This window comes from Cavenderia fasciculata, assembly GCF_000203815.1.
Source record: "Cavenderia fasciculata unplaced genomic scaffold Scf_Dfasci-G-b-205a01.r1-3, whole genome shotgun sequence".
Lineage (NCBI taxonomy): Eukaryota > Evosea > Eumycetozoa > Acytosteliales > Cavenderiaceae > Cavenderia > Cavenderia fasciculata.
This window is the reverse complement of record NW_004457737.1, coordinates 1,719,282-1,735,578: the sequence shown is the minus strand read 5'-3', so window position 1 is coordinate 1,735,578 and position 16,297 is coordinate 1,719,282. Positions and strand designations below refer to the sequence as shown.

The 16,297-nt window shown below is 32.5% G+C and overlaps 6 protein-coding genes and 1 non-coding gene across 7 annotated transcripts; 2 read left to right on the top strand and 5 right to left on the bottom strand.

Annotated features, from left to right (window-relative positions):
- Positions 1 to 238: 238 nt before the first annotated feature.
- Positions 239 to 4,294, bottom strand: DFA_03400 (uncharacterized protein; the record flags this gene model as incomplete). Its single annotated transcript, XM_004362946.1, has 8 exons — positions 239 to 334; positions 870 to 891; positions 1,294 to 1,827; positions 1,906 to 2,273; positions 2,357 to 2,548; positions 2,625 to 3,394; positions 3,464 to 3,967; positions 4,093 to 4,294. The coding sequence occupies 8 exons, from the start codon at positions 4,292 to 4,294 to the stop codon at positions 239 to 241; spliced, it is 2,688 nt and encodes an 895-aa protein (XP_004363003.1).
- Positions 4,295 to 4,420: 126 nt separating this feature from the next.
- Positions 4,421 to 4,651, bottom strand: DFA_03399 (uncharacterized protein; the record flags this gene model as incomplete). Its single annotated transcript, XM_004362945.1, has 1 exon — positions 4,421 to 4,651. The coding sequence occupies one exon, from the start codon at positions 4,649 to 4,651 to the stop codon at positions 4,421 to 4,423; it is 231 nt and encodes a 76-aa protein (XP_004363002.1).
- Positions 4,652 to 5,187: 536 nt separating this feature from the next.
- Positions 5,188 to 9,433, top strand: DFA_03398 (uncharacterized protein; the record flags this gene model as incomplete). Its single annotated transcript, XM_004362944.1, has 6 exons — positions 5,188 to 5,653; positions 5,730 to 6,190; positions 6,273 to 6,524; positions 6,589 to 7,721; positions 7,793 to 8,031; positions 8,097 to 9,433. 6 exons carry the CDS (start codon positions 5,188 to 5,190, stop codon positions 9,431 to 9,433), a joined length of 3,888 nt encoding a protein of 1,295 aa, XP_004363001.1.
- Positions 9,434 to 9,941: 508 nt separating this feature from the next.
- Positions 9,942 to 10,014, bottom strand: DFA_03397. Its single transcript has one exon. It is a non-coding gene; the product is annotated as a tRNA-Met (tRNA).
- A 480-nt stretch (positions 10,015 to 10,494) lies between these two features.
- Positions 10,495 to 12,291, bottom strand: DFA_03396 (uncharacterized protein; the record flags this gene model as incomplete). The annotated part of the gene is made up of 2 exons (XM_004362943.1): positions 10,495 to 12,204; positions 12,289 to 12,291. 2 exons carry the CDS (start codon positions 12,289 to 12,291, stop codon positions 10,495 to 10,497), a joined length of 1,713 nt encoding a protein of 570 aa, XP_004363000.1.
- Positions 12,292 to 12,924: 633 nt separating this feature from the next.
- cytC (cytochrome c) lies at positions 12,925 to 13,653 on the top strand (the record flags this gene model as incomplete). Its single annotated transcript, XM_004362942.1, has 3 exons — positions 12,925 to 13,008; positions 13,264 to 13,282; positions 13,430 to 13,653. 3 exons carry the CDS (start codon positions 12,925 to 12,927, stop codon positions 13,651 to 13,653), a joined length of 327 nt encoding a protein of 108 aa, XP_004362999.1.
- A 169-nt stretch (positions 13,654 to 13,822) lies between these two features.
- On the bottom strand, positions 13,823 to 16,160 carry DFA_03394 (beta-lactamase-like domain-containing protein; the record flags this gene model as incomplete). The annotated part of the gene is made up of 5 exons (XM_004362941.1): positions 13,823 to 14,073; positions 14,143 to 14,807; positions 14,887 to 15,113; positions 15,972 to 15,993; positions 16,141 to 16,160. The coding sequence occupies 5 exons, from the start codon at positions 16,158 to 16,160 to the stop codon at positions 13,823 to 13,825; spliced, it is 1,185 nt and encodes a 394-aa protein (XP_004362998.1).
- Between the last annotated feature and the right edge of the window lie 137 nt (positions 16,161 to 16,297).

Sequence of the window (16,297 nt, the reverse complement as noted above, 5' to 3'; positions counted from 1 at the left end):
TAAATAAATAATGTTCCTTGGATGGTTCGTGAATTTTATAATTTTCCTGATTCTTTCAGCGAGAGAGGTTGTTTTTGCCCCCGATAATTAAAACCTCTTCAATAATATCTACTTTTCGTGGCCCATTGGGAACCGGAACACTGTTTCTAATAATAAGTTTAATATACAGATAAAATGATGTTTTTTATTATTATTATTATTATTATTGTTGTTCTTTGATTTTTGTATTTGAAATTGTCTAATCAAGTACAACGAATATAGCATGAATTACACCTGGAATATAACCAAGAATAGTCAAGAGTACATTTAACCAAAAAGTTCCTGAACATCCTTTCTACAATTTGTTTGAAAAAGAATAAATTTCATTGTTAATAATCATATGATTTCTGATTGACACCACACAATGATAATAATAATAATACTATTAATGACATACCTTCAAGATAACAGCAAGAGGAGGTAATAGCACAGCTATTATCAATAGGCTTTCGGATAGAAAAGAAAGGATTAATAAACTAGAAACTTATACATTCTTTTCTACTATTTTTATATTTACCAAATTCTTTCACAGGCACCCATAGTTTATATTTGTATTTGTATAAATAAATAAATAAAATTTGATTGATTTAATTAGTTTGATTTTTAAAATAATAATAGAAGTAGGTATGCTCCTAGCTCTATATATATATAATTAATTATAATATTTTTAAAATGAAATGATGATTAATATGAAAACACAATTTATTTATAATCAGAGGTGTCTGTCGGTCAGTTTAGTTTCAAATTAAATTTAACATAATTCAAATAAAATATTCCTTGTGTTTGTGGAGTCAACATTTGCAAGATTTTTACCTTGAAGAGTTTCATACCCAAGATGCAGCACTCTTCTTACTAAATATGTATATTATTTATTCTCAGAGTCTCCAAACGAGGTGTGTGCATCGTCGTGTAAATTAAAAATTAAACCAACTTGTTAGATTAGTTTGTAGACCATTCAGTTCTTCTTTTTCTCTTTTTAAAATTGTAACATCATATTCTAATTAGATATAACATCATATCAGTCTTTTTGCTGCTTCTCGAGTATACATTCAACACGCAACCCAAACACACACACTTTAAAAACAAAGAAACACTTTGCTCTTCTCTTGCGTCATTCTTTGGTTTGTGTGAAAACATACTACTGTACATACAAACAACAAACAAACAAACACAGACCACCGTGTACCCTATACTACTATACTCATATGGATATTATTTGGGTTATTAATTAATTTATTGGTCTACTACTCTTACTCTTGGGTTATTGGTTGTTTTGATTCATTAGTAGTATCTTCTACTATTTTTAAAAAGACTTCTTCTAGCGATGAAATGTTAACATCGATATCTTCAATGTTGAGCAACGTTTGGTTGTTTTCAAGTGTCTCTAGGAAAGCGGGCAGTTCATTGGTTTTGTCACGTGGAATGCTAAAAGTCACGTGCTCAGTCGACGATGCGAGTACCGTTGCACCTTGAACACTCTGAAGGACAAAATTGACAATCTTGGCTTGGATTGATTTGGCTAGTGCTAGGTTGTTGTACGACGACGGTCCTTGTGACTTTAAGTAGACAGTGACCTTGTAACCAGATCCATACTTGCTCTTTAGATGCAAGTTATCACCAAGACAACGAAGACGTCCTAAAGCCATAATACCAATCTTGTCCGACAAGATATCAGCTTCCTCCATACTATGAGTTGTCAATACAATGGCTCTATTCTTTTTCATCTTTTCAATAATATTCCATACTTGTCTACGTCCAATTGGATCCATTGCTGTACATGGTTCATCACTTAAAAATAAGAAAAAGAGAAAGAGATTAGTATATAATATTCTTGTTTTGTTTGTTTTTGATTTGTTTGATACTTACAGAAAAACAATTTTAGGATCACCAGTCATTGCAATGGCAACTGATAATCTTCTTTTTTCACCACCACTATATACAGTTGTAAAACGGTCACCAATTTCAAGCAATCCTACTTCTTTTAATCTTTCTTCAACCTCTTGATCGATTCGATGTACTGGAATGTTTTTAAAGGCAGAGTATAATTCCAAATGTTCACGACCTGTGAGATGTGAGAATAAGAGGTCATGTTGTGGACAAACACCCATGAATTTACGGATAGTATTCATTTCATCCGAGATGGAGTGACCATAGATGTAGGCATCACCATGAGTGGGGCCAAATAGACCTGTCAACATACTAAACGTAGTTGTCTTGCCTGCACCATTTGGACCCTTTTGGTTTGTTTAAAATAATTAATCAATAATTATATTAATATAATATATAAATGTTATAGTATTTAAATGTTATAACATACTAAAACAGCAAACAATTGATTCTTTTGCATGGTCAATGACAACCCTTTAACAGCATGGAAATCCTTTTTAGATCTAAAAAAGGCATTGTTTCTATAAATCTTTACCAAATCTTTAATGACTACTGCAAATTCATTTGAATTTTTTGGATCAATTTCTTTTACTTTTAATTCTTCATTTATTACATCTTCATCCTAAAAACAAAAATAAAATAGAAAAATGATTAGTATATTATATTATATTGTTTACTTTTTTTTTTTTTTTACATACTAAATTTGAATGATTTAAAATTTGTGATGATTGAGATGGAGTTGTTGATTTAAAATCTAAACGACTTGGTCTACCAGTCCAATAAGAAGGTTGAAGAAAGAAAAAGAAAGGTTTGGGAGTACCAAACTCACCTGGGAATACATTGTCAATATACCAACCAAGGACGAGAAAGATAAAAGAATCCAGTACCATCCAACGATAGACGAGGAGGAGCGGAAAGACATGGGTATGGTCTGCGATACCTGACCAACGTAGACCGGCGAAATTACTGGCAGTGGCGAGATCGGTGAGACCTTTGGCAAAGACGATGGGAGAGAGTAGTGAAAAGATGGCTTGGATGCTGTATGGTTTTCCATCAATGTAGAGTAGATTGGGAATAAAAGCTTGGAGAATAGAAAAGAGAATAAACAAAAAGAACCCGATAAAGGTTGCAGCTTGACTCTTTCTAAGACAAGCGGATAAAAAGAAACCAAAGCAAATGATGGACATACCAAACAAGAGAAATAGGAAAAAGTAGGTACCAAAGTCATTTCGTTTGAAAAAGGTGAATTGAAAGATGAAACCACTGGCAATCAACAAAAATACATTTAAAATGATAAATACAGAGTAGGTCAAGAACCATGACAAGTAATAAGCCAATTCTTTCAATCCCATCATTCTCATACCTTCCTTTAACTTTGTTTCCTTTTCCACTACCATATCTTGTAACATTAATACAAATTGAAACATTAATGATGCAAAAAAGAATATACTTCCTAAATCTGATACAACTAAAAAAAAAAGGAAAATAAATAAATATTAATTATATTATATTTTTTTTTTGTATATAAACTACTTACTATTATAATATTTAGTTTTTGGATGAGCTAATAAACCACTACTCCATTCAATTGAAATAGAGTTTGGAATAAATGATGGTGGTGTATGAGAGGATGATTTGTGGTTGGATAGTTTCATGATTTGTTTGTCCATTGAAACTTGCATGGGAGCAATGACAGAGTCGATGGGAGGCGGACATTGACCATTACCATTCCAACTGTTGGCACAACTGGTGTTGTATTGAATGTCATAGTTGATGATACCATTGGTAAAACTATTGAATATATAGGCCGCCTGTGTTTTATTCTTGTTGGCCAGAATAAAATTATTGACTGCCTGTGGATTTGGAAAGGCTTTGACATCGTGTTGACCAAGATGTGGGTTATCTTGTAACACTCCACTAACAAACTCTTGAATAATATCATCATCTGGTGCATATATAAATGTAAAACAATGTGATCCACTACTTGGATGTGGTATACATTTTGGTATTAATGATATTGGATTATTAAATGATGATGGTGCTTAAAATAATAGAAAAAGTAAAATAAAAGAAATAAATAAAAAAAAAAGTAAAAGAAATTAATAAATTAATAAATAAATAAATATATATAACTTTTCTTTTTCTTTTTCTTTCATTTCATCATACTATCGGCAAATAAATCATTTGTTGAAAGTGCATCATCAACAGCCAATTGAATTAAATAAAGTCCAAGTACGAAAAAGAATGGAACTGTTAATTGAATGGCAGTGGTGACTCTTTTTCTATATGCTATTCTCCAGTTTTTAATCAATAGAATTCTAGTTTGTTTTAGAGTTAATTGAAAATAGTTTGGTTCTTCAAATTCCATCTTCTCTCTTTAAATAAATAAATAAATAATTATAGATAGATAGATAGATAGATAGTTATAAATAAATAATATAAATAAAAAATAAGGGTCCTCTTGTTCTTTTTTTTTAAAGGTTACGAATTTTGTTTAAATGATGGCGGTGATTTGTTGTTTATAGTTTGATAGGATGAGGAGGAGTGAGAGGAAGAAAGGTAATGTCGTCATTGATGGGATTGATCGCAACAATGTATTACATTGTTTGTGTTGTGTTTGTGGTGAGGGAGGGGGGGGTGTAACAGATGGATTGAAGGATGGGTGGCAATCTCTCTTTCCAAATTTGGACGATTCACGATTTCTTTTTTGTTGTACTGTTCTCATCTTTGTCTTTTACAACAAAGCCATCCATCCTCTCTCTCTCTCTCTCCCGATTACTTTTAATGTAAGGGTCCCAACCAAACAATAACCATCCAATATCCGAAATCCCGAGATCAATCTAAAAAAGTTTCTCTTTCTTTTTCCGCATCGATCACAACGTCACCTTTGGGTATGGTTGTACAAACAAACAACCATTGCAGTATTTTTAAATACTATCTATCTAGAGATAAATTGATTTATAATCTTGATGAAATCATTTGACTTTCTTATGAATAATAATAAATATTATGTGAAGAACAACAATGAGAGGTGAGAGGAGGGAAAATGAAGTTAGGTTGTTTGATCAAAAAAAAAAAAAAAAAAACAAATTTTTGCAGAGACAAAAAGAAAGAGAGAAGATATTGTTTCTTGTTTTGCTTACACCTCATCATCATCATCATTCATATATATATATAATAAATAATTCATAGAGAGTAGAGATTTGTAAGATAGAGTAGCAGTTATTTCAAACCTTATTGGTTGATTAAAAAACAGGGAATATGAGTCAACTATTACAACAACAACAACAAAATCAACATAAAGATATTAGAACTTCAATACAATCATGGGCAACTCCATCAGTATTGGTGATTACATCACCAACAGTTCAAAAGCAATTCAAAAGAATGTCACATTCCCTTATTGATATTCTAACTCAATATCTTGAAAAGAAAAAAGGTAACAGAAAGAGAAGAGAGACAGTGAGTGATGATATAAAGTCAATCAATATCAGTATTGACACTTTATTTCTTTTACTTTTACTTTTAGCATCGATTAAAGTTGGAGAATCATATTATGAATTAAATGATTTCAAGGTTAATTTTATAACATTACAACAATTAGAACAAACTTCATATGATACTATATTAAAAGATGTTGCTGCATCTGTAGATTCATTGGCAACTGATGAATATTGTTCAAATGTTGATATTAAAAGTAAACAAGATGTACCATATTTTAATAAAGGTAAAGATACAAACAAACAAAGGATAATACTATAATGATGATCTATATTCTTAACCAATTTCTATTATTTTTTTAGTTTGTCAAGATCCAACACCATGGTTTGAAAGATATAGACATCAATATTTAAAATCATTAAAATGTAATGAAGTTGAAACATTTGCACATCCAATAGCATGTCTATTGATTGCATCGGTAGAGGATCCCAATCCAATTGGTATGTTGGTCAAAATGTTTGAACCATCAAAGCCGCCATCGATCATTTCTCAATTCAATATCGATCCAAATATTCCCAAAATCCATATATTGGCACACTCTGAGAATACAGAGTCTGAGAAACGTCTTTCAGAGATGAAAAATACCTTTGGTGCAAATAATTCCTATCTTTTACGTGTCAATCAAAAGGAAGATGATGGTGGTCTATCATTTGATCCAACTGCAAATTTAGCTTCAAATCCTCTAAACACTATAATCAATGATTTAATTACAAAACATATTCCTCCTTATATTGAAAAATCAATTTCTGAATTAAATGAAAATGTAAAAAAAAAAAAAAGAAATATAGAAAAAAAAAGAAATTATTTATTTACTCTTTCTTTTTTTTTTTTTTTTTTTCATTTAGATTACAGCAAATAAAAAGAGTTTTTTTTCAAAAATGAAAGTATCATTAAGAATTGGATATAAAAAGAATGAAAAGGAAGGAGATGATAAGGAATCATCAACTTCAACATCGATTCCAGTTGAAACTTGTCTAAGAAGATTATCAGATCTTTACTTTTTACTTCAAGATTATGAAACTGCCCTTTCATTTTATCGTAATCTTTCAAAAGAATTAAATAGTGATAAATCTCCAAATCATTATGCTGCTTCTTTTGTATGTAAAAAAAAAAACAAAAAACATATCTATTTATTTATTTATTTTTATTTTTACTTTTTAGGAAATGATTGGAATATGTAATTTTATGTTAAATAAGGAAACTGATGCACAATTTGAAACAGCATTGAATGGATATCAAAGAGGAAATTTAAATGTTTGTGCAGTTAGGACAACATTTATTCAAGGAGAAATTTTAAAGAGAAAATCAAATTTCAAAATGTTGGCAGATTTGTACAAGACTATGGCGGAAAGAGAGAATTTGGATGCATTTTGTGCAGCCATTCTATTGGAACAAGCAGGTTTTTGTCTTTTACAAGGTCAATCTCCATCATTTCGAAAGGCGTGTATGCGTATTGTATTGGCAGGTGACAAGTATGCAGAATCCTCCAAGAGAAAGCATGCTCTTCGATGTTTTAGATTCTCCTATTCCGTCTATGAAGGTAGAGATTGGATGGGTATTGATGATCATCTTCATCTTTCATTGGTGAGATACTCTTTTTTCCAAGGTCATACTAGTGACGCTCTGCGTTTTATCAACAAACTATTGGAAAAGAATTCACAATCGTTCCAGAGTCAAAACTCTATCATTAGAGAATTCCTCTACATTTCCAAGTCTTACACCAAGGACAATTATATTGGCGAGTTGCCCATTCCAGTGATTGCAAATGATCGTATCACTGTACTCTTGTCAGATTATACCTCGGACGCACATCAACAGGTATGGTGGAGTGACATGGAGGAAGCATTTAAAAAGGAGGCATCGATCATTACCAAACCTGTACTACAAGGTTTTGATCTTTGGAAACGTGATCTTTTCATCGAGGTTGAAAAGGAAAAAACAATCGTAGTGGAAGAACCAATTACTGTCGACGTTGAAATTAGAAATCCTCTTCAAATCCCTCTTCAATTTAATAGTGTTCATTTGGTTGCCACTTACAAGAGTCCAGATGGTATTGAAGAATCGAACATGTCACCATTGGATCAAGTTCAACTCCAACGAATGGAAAATGGTGAACTTCCATTCAAGGTTGAAACCATCGACATCCTCTTGGGACCAAGTGAAACGAAAAAATTAAAATTCTCAATCATCCCTCTAAAACAAGGTTTATTAAATATTAGAGGTATTGGTTTATGTATGTGTGGTACTATTTGGGGTAAAAGAGAATTTAAATTAAAACAAAAAAGATTAAACAAGTAAGTAAAAAAATATAAAAAAATAATAATAATATATAATATTTTACTTATTTAATTTTTTATTTTTTTAGAACAAAAACACAAAGAGAATCAATTAGTTATGAACAAAACCTAAGTTTAACATTTAGTGTAACATCACCAATGCCAAGATTAGAAGCACAATTTGTAGATTTCCCATCATCAATTTGTTTTGGTGAAATGAAACAAGCAAAATTACTACTTAAAAATTGTAGTAATAAAATGGGATTGAAAAATGTTAGAATTAGAATAAGTCATCCAACTTTGGTTTGTTTTGGTTCAAATAATCAAGGTAAAAAAAACTAAAACAAAAATCAAACAAACCAAAAAAACTAATCTTTTTTTTCTTTTTTTTAGATGCATGTATATTAAATTCATTAAATTCATCGATACAATTAAATTCAATAGAATTGACAGCAGGAGCAACGGTGATGGTACCAATATGGGTAAGAGGAGGATTAAGTGTTGGAAAGTATACTCTTAGATGTTTGGTTTATTATGAATCTGAAAGTGGAAATACTGACCTCAAATATCGTTTGGCTCGTTGTCAAACTGATTTTGAAGTACGTCCATCATTAAGAATTTCTACCTTTTCACAACAAAGTTCAACCGATTTGGATGCCTATCTCCTCGGTTTGGAAGTAGACAATCCAATCATTGGAGGAGGTGGAGATGTGTTTTTCCTAAAACAAATCTCGTCCATTTCAAAGTACTGGAAAATCGAACCACTCTCTTATCATACAGACGTCCCCAACTCTGTCATTCTCACACTCCACCCAGGTCAATTCACAAATCTCTTTTTTAGAATCACACCATCCATCAAACCCACAGCAGCGTTGAACGAAGAAAAGGGTGGCGACCAGACTGTCACCAACATTTCGTTTGACAAGAATGAACCAATGTATGATAGTTCTTCATTCCCAGTCTACCAGTTTCTAGACTATGAAAAGCTCGCCGTTGCCGATCAGCTTCATCACCAACAACTACAGTTACAACAACAGGCAAACAAACCAAACACAATATCAAATAATCTTGGTACTGGTAATGAACATCATAATCAATTAGACTTGATGTTGTTTTGGGAAAGTAATTCGACCTCTAAGCTTGGTACAGTCTCGTCGTCCAATTCACAACATCAACCAACACGTATGGGAGTTTTAAATTCAACTTCAATTTCTTTCCTTCCAGTTCACTATAACGACCCATTGTTGGCTACTCCATGGGGTAGTTGGAAAAACACAACCTCGCCAACTGGCAAAACATCGACATTGCACATTGACCCAGCTCTCAAGTTCCAAGCTCCCATTCGTTACCAAATCCTCACACCCGACTCGACCATCAAACACAACTTTGCCAAACTATCCATTTGCACAATGCCACTCAAATTGCAACTCAGCAACTGCTCGACCCACCAAACACTCCAATTAATCGTCGACACGTTGCTGCCACACGAAAACCTCGACGCTCAATCACAGAGCACCTCTCAATACTTTTGGACTGGTATCACCAAACACTCGGTACAACTATCGCCCCTCGAAAACATCGAGCTGCCCTTGAACATTTGCTTCCTTCAACCAGGTACCTTTAATATTAATCGTTTCAAAATTAATATCAAAATCAACAATGGCGACGTTTCAAAGGATATCTATACTACTGTTCAAAATCTTATCAATGTTTTAGCTGATGATCAATAATTATAAATAAATATATTAAATAATTGAAAAGAGTGATTTCCACTATTTTTGGGTAATCCTTACTCCTTCATTCATTTATATTTCATCTTTTTAATTTGCTTTGTGCTTGATTGAAATGAACATGACTATGAATGAAAATGCGTATTGGATTTTGTCCTTTTTTAGACAGTTTTTTTTTATTTATTTTTTATTAAATATCATATGTATCTTTATAACTACAATCTTTCTCTAAGAACTATCATGTTTATATCTTTAGATAGTTATTTATTAAGTTAACTCGCTAACTTTAATTCTTTTTGTCCTGATCAAAAGTGGTCAATAGAAACTTGATTTGTTCCGAGTTTCCTCTCCTCTCCTTTCCTTCCTTTTTCCTCTCCTTTCTATTTTTCCACACTCCTGATTTTTTTCAGGGGGAGAGGAGAATGGAAAGAGTGGAAAAAAGGAAAGGAGAGGAGAGGAGAGAGGAAAAAAGGAAGGAGAGGAGAGGAGAGGAAAAAAGGAAAAAATCTGCCTGAAGGGAGGATTGAACTCCCGACCTTAGGATTATGAGACCTACGCTCTGCCAGCTGAGCTATCCAAGCATTTTTGGATGCCCCCAAAAAAAAACAAAAAATTTGTACCCTTTTCGTTTTTTCATATACGAGAGAACAGGAAAAGAATTACTTTAAAAAAAAAAAAACGTTTTTTCATATAGGTGTTTGGAATTTTTCTGTTTTTTCAATTATTTTTTTCAAGAGTGGTCCAGAATAACTTGATGTTCTATACCATAACTTCTTATAATAATATTTTTTAGTATTAACTCGTTGAATTTAATAATCAAGGTATAAAAGTTTCGAAGAAAATATGTATAAAAATAAATATTATTTTCTACATATATTTATTAGTGCTCTCCTTTTCCCTGATTATTATATTATTATCCATAATCATGATCAAACCCAAATTTGTTTAAATAGAATTAGAAGATCTATTTTAGCTCTACTTTAAAAATCAATTTAAAATATTAATAACCATTTTGTAATGAGATGAAATTGTCAATATTAATTTATTTAATATATTATACTTTAAGGAATATAAGAACCATTAGGACGAGTAGTACAATTACAACGATTACCACAAGCAATACAGTAAAGAGTTGTATCGACAAATGAAGCTTTTGTTTCACATGTTTGACAGATTGCAGTAGACGATGGACCATCGACCCAATACAATCTACCACGACAAGTACTTTTATAACAAAAGACAGAATCATTCATCTTGCAGCCACCTTGACAGGTCATGTCTCCGTGAGCATGTACGGGTGCCTTCCATTTGGCACGACTTGTTTGGTCGATCCACTTTTGTGCGATACCCGGTACAACAGAGTCATAGTATCGGTGGAATGGCCCAAAATCATAGTGCAAGCCCCATGTTTTGAGATGGGCGATGGGTGATCGATCGATAAACGTTTCCTTTGAAGGGACAAAAGACTGACCAAACTTTAGTTGGTCAATGTAGAGTGAAAGCTTGAGCTCGGCAGCTTTATTGATTATTTGGACACCCTCTAGAAACATCTTTTTGTTTCTATCTGCTTGTTCTGCGATGGCTTTGGCTTCGGCGAGTTTAGCCATTTTGAGATTATACTGAGCCGTGTAAATCGACTCTATCATTTTGGTTGGAATCGATGGTGATGGGAAATGTTGTTTGATGTATCCTTCACTCTTGCCCTTGACGTAAAAGGTTGACTTGTTGAAATCAACTGAAAGAGCACCATTGACACCTTTTAGGAATTGTGCCAATGTCATTCCTTCAGAAACGGTGATCTTTTTGGCACGATCCATGTGATCAATGTGACCATTGGCTATTGCCTCGTCCAAGATTCTATTGCAATCGGCCAAAAACAACTTTTTGTTGATTGCATCGAGCTGAGAGTAGTCACCAATGTTGAATGCGTGCAATAGTTGTTGGATAGAGTCTGCCTTTGACGATAACGATTGCTTGTCGAGACGTGGCTTGATCTTGTCCACAACACCTTCCTTGATGGCCTTGACCATGGCGGGGTGAAACTCGAGTGGTGTAGTCATCTGGTCAACCTCGTCATCGGTAAACTCTGGCACTGTAAAAGGGATAAATTCCATACTCGGGAGGATCTGTGCGAGCATATGCAAGAGTGAAGGAGCATCTCTCATACTCTTGACCATGAAAAACATTTGTTTGGTGATTGGACGCATACCCAATGCACTCGATTGATCCATACCCTTTTTAAATACAGAGACGGCCTGAATCAATGCAGTTGCTCTTGCATCACGATTGCAAAGTACAATCTCTTCACAAATGACCGATAGCAGCATTGCCATCTTCCAACTTCGCTCAAGACTATTGTCATGTCCCTCCATATCCAACACATCCTTGTTTACGGTCACTGGTGATTTCAGTCTTGCCACTTGTGACAGCGTGTACACGCCCAATGTCACAGTTTCGTGTGAACGAAGTGCCACAAAGTATGGCTCCATGATCTTGTAGAGAATAAAACACAAGGTATTACAAATTGAACTCTTTCCAGATCCTGGTGGTCCCATCAATCCAATAGCAGATTCCGATTTACCAATATCCTTTGGATTTGATATCAATGTTGATCCATCTTTACCAACCTTAATATATTGTGTTATATTACCAACATTTTCAATATTTTGAATTGGTGATGATTTAAAACCAAATGATCCAAATAAATTTATATTGTTATTATTTGAGTAGTTATTATTATTATTATTATTATTAGGATTTTTTAAATAATCCTAAAAAAAAAAAAAAAAAAAAAAAAAGAACAATAATAATTAATAAAATTATAATAAGGGGATAAATAAAAGGGGAATACTAACCATTTTGTATGTATTATTTATATTAATTAAAGAAAGAATAGAATATTGATTTGTTTTGGAGACAGAGATTTAAATAGTTTTTTCTTTTTGAAACACGTTGCTTTTGTTAAATCGATTATTCAAGTCAATGAAAAAATCATCTGATTTGGTTTTAGATATCTCTAGAGACGCACATTTTTACTAACTAGTTCTCAAGTTATTCCAAACAACAACCATTACTCAAGATATACAGAGAGAACAGTTATCTATATTGTTAAAAATAACTGAATGGGATGATAATGTATACATTCAAGTTGATAAATGAATAATTAATACATGCTTTGTATGTTGACAAAATATATATACCAAACTTACTTGGTGTGAATTATTATTTGTTTAATTGTTAAATTGTTTAATTAAAAAGATCTAATCCTATAATGTACATAATAGGGCAGATCAACCAGGATGTGCTATGATGAGAGATCTGTGGTGATGATGTAGTGATATGCTGTGCGGTCATTCGTTTGAGCAAACTTTTTCAAAAAATGTTTTTTTAAATTTTTTTTCCAACAGACAGTTTGTCGTTTTTTGATCCTATTGATCACGCTCATTTTTGTTTTTGTATTACTCAAAGTAAATTACTACACATATCTCATAATGTCTGCCATCCCACCAGGAAACGTCGAAAACGGTGAAAAGCTCTTCAAGGCTCGTTGTGCTCAATGCCACACTGTTGCCAAGGTAATTAATTATTGATCAGCATATTTATATATAGATTGATCTTCTTCTTCTTCGAGTTATAGTAGTACAAACACAGATAGTAACAGCACACAACAACATGAATACAAACAGTAGTTGAGTTGACTGATGATTGTTGTTTTGCAAGTTGCAAATAGTTGTATAACGAAGAATGAAGAATGAAGGGGAAGAAGATTGATGTTGTTGAACAACCTAAACCCACACCACACATTACTAATAATTTATAATCACATATAGGATGCTCCAAACAAGCAAGGTATATAATATTCAATATAGATAATATATTGGTTGGTTGAATGAACTTTACTTTATATGTTCAAATACAACCAAATTACTACTACTATGCAAGAACAAGTCAAAAAAATTAATATGAGCGACTTTTTTTTTTTTTTTTTTTCTATAGGTCCAAATCTCTATGGTCTCTTTGGTCGTAAGTCTGGAACTGTTCCAGGTTATGCCTATTCTGATGCCAACAAGAACGCTGGTGTCATGTGGGGTGAACAAACCTTGTTTGACTATCTCGAGAATCCAAAGAAATATATTCCAAAGACCAAAATGGCTTTCCCTGGATTTAAGAGTGCCCAAGACAGAGCTGATACCATTTCTTACTTGCAAGCTCAAGCCTAAGTCCTTTAAAGATTATACAATAAATAATTGCCTTTCCTACTACAATCCAATTACAAGACCTTGTTAACATTTCTTAGCAAAAGTCAATCCATGATTTATTGTATGATACAATGTTTAAAAAAAGTTATTTATTTTTACAAATGTGATGTTTTAAATGTTGTGTATTGTTTTAAAGAAGTAAAGTTTTAGTTTCACCAATTTTCATTGCAAAGAATTGTTCAAGTGGAATGTTTGCCTTTTCCATTTCAGATTTTAGGAATTGAGGTGGTTCAAGATATGGTTCATCAGTTAGACGGAACGTACCCCAATGCATACCAACCGATTGTTTTGCTTTTATATCTTGATGAATCATGACAGATTCAACTGGTGAAACATGAAATTCAGACATAAACCATCTTGGGAAATAAGCTCCAATTGGTACTAAAAATAAAAATAAAAAGAAAATTAATAATAATATTTCCAATTGTCTTTTTTTCTTTTTCTTCATACTAAAAGCAAAATCAATTGGACCAATATGATGACCAATTTCTTTAAAAGTTTCACAATAGGCAGTATCACCAGCAAACCAATATTTCTTATTTTCCAATTCATCAATGATTGCCCATGAACAAGCCAAAGTGGCATAACGATCGCTAAGTGTACGTTGACCATAATGTTTGCAAGGGGTACAAACCAAACGATAACGATCTTGATAGACAGTCTCTTCCCACCAAGACAACTCTGTCACTCTAGTGACACCACATCCATTAAACCATTCTTTGAGACCCGATGGTACAAACCAATGCACTGTATCTTTGAGTTGCATCACTGCAAAATGATCCAAATGATCATAGTGATTGTGACTGACCACTACAAAGTCGGCGGCACCCAATGGTAGTTCTTGTATTTTACATGGGACATCGCGATAACGCTTTGGTCCAAGCCATTGCAAAGGTGAGCAACGATCGCTCCACACTGGATCCGTCAAAAATGATATTCCATTGGGTGTTTGAACGAAAAAGGTTGAATGGCCAATCCAAGTGGTTCTAGCAGTTCCCTTGGCAACTGGTGTTCTCAATAAATCTTGATCAATCTTTAAAACTGGATGTATATGCTCTTTTTCCTCTTTTGTTAATGCTTTTGGTTCTTTTCTTGCTGATACTAATTTCCACATACTTATTAAAAAAAGAATGATTTAAATATAAAGAATAAGAAAAAGAGACATGTGATGATTAAAATAAAAGTATGACATACTCTGAAAATGATCTTGTAGCACCCTTTGAATATGGGTCTATCCATTTACCATTTTCAAAGTGTGCCTTTGTCTTTGGTACTATAACTGCGGTAGAAGGCTCAGATTCTGACACAGCTACTGATATAGTTTGTACAGTAGTAGTAGTATTATCATTGTTATCTTTAACAATTTCTTCTTCCTCTTTTTGATGATGATTGTTATTGTTTTGTAATGGGTCTTCCATTCTCTTGTTTATATATATAAATTATATTAATTAAGATTCAAGGTGTATATACAAAAAAAAAAAACTATAAAGGTTTAAATTAATATTAATAAAAAGTTTTTTGTTTTCGGGTTTTTTTCTTTTTAAAAGGAGGTTTATCTTGCAACACCATGATGACAAAATTATTCGTACATTTTTTAACAAATAAAAAAAAGTAGAGAGATCAGATGTAATGTAGATGGTGGTACCTTTGTTTATAAAGCAACACTCTTCTTTCGATCTGTATTCGTCATCATTGCTTGACTTTTTTTTTTTTGTTTTAAATGACTCTTTCTTCCTTCCTTTCTTTCTTTCTTTCAACCCCTTGACCTCTAAAGACTTCATTATTAGTGGGTCAGATATCTTTGGTTGGTGGGGAAGTTCGATTTTTTTTTTAGTTTTTCAAAAATTTGAAAAATCGGCGGGGAATTTTTAACGGATTCACGCATTGCCAAGCGATGGTTTTTTTTTTTGAAAATTCCCTCCCCGACCGAGGATCATGATCCTAGACTTTTTTTGGTTTTAGTTTTATAGTTTCCAGTTATAGTATTGAAATGTGGCAATGATGATGAGGTGATTGATCAAGGGATGAGGGTTTATTGGTGGGAACCGATAGGTGACGGGAGTACTGATATTGTTATTTGTATAGAGAATAACACAAGCGAAAATAAAAAACCCAAAAATGTTCTATTTTAGCTGTTGTACAACAAATAAATAAAGGTTGGCGCCTAGTTTCGAAAAAAAAAAAAAACACAACTGTGTCACTTGATAATTGATTGTTTTTCATTCATCATCACCATCATCATCTTTTCTTTTATTATCTCTTTCTACATACATACATACCTTTATGAAACTATAACTACAACTTTTAGAGAAAGATTAGATTAGATTAGCTTAGATGATAACAGCAACAGTCAATCAAACAAACAAACAATAGCAATAACAATAACAATAATAGTCTTGATTTCATTCAACATTAGTTGTTGATCACTTTTCCCAAAAGTTTACATACATATCATACATTACATACATTACATACATACATTATCTCTATATATTCAACTTTATTTATTTCATCACGGTTCATCATAAAGAGTAGAAAACAAAAAAAAAATCTAATCATCATCATCATCATCATTATTTATATTATTTATCAAACTAAAAACTAT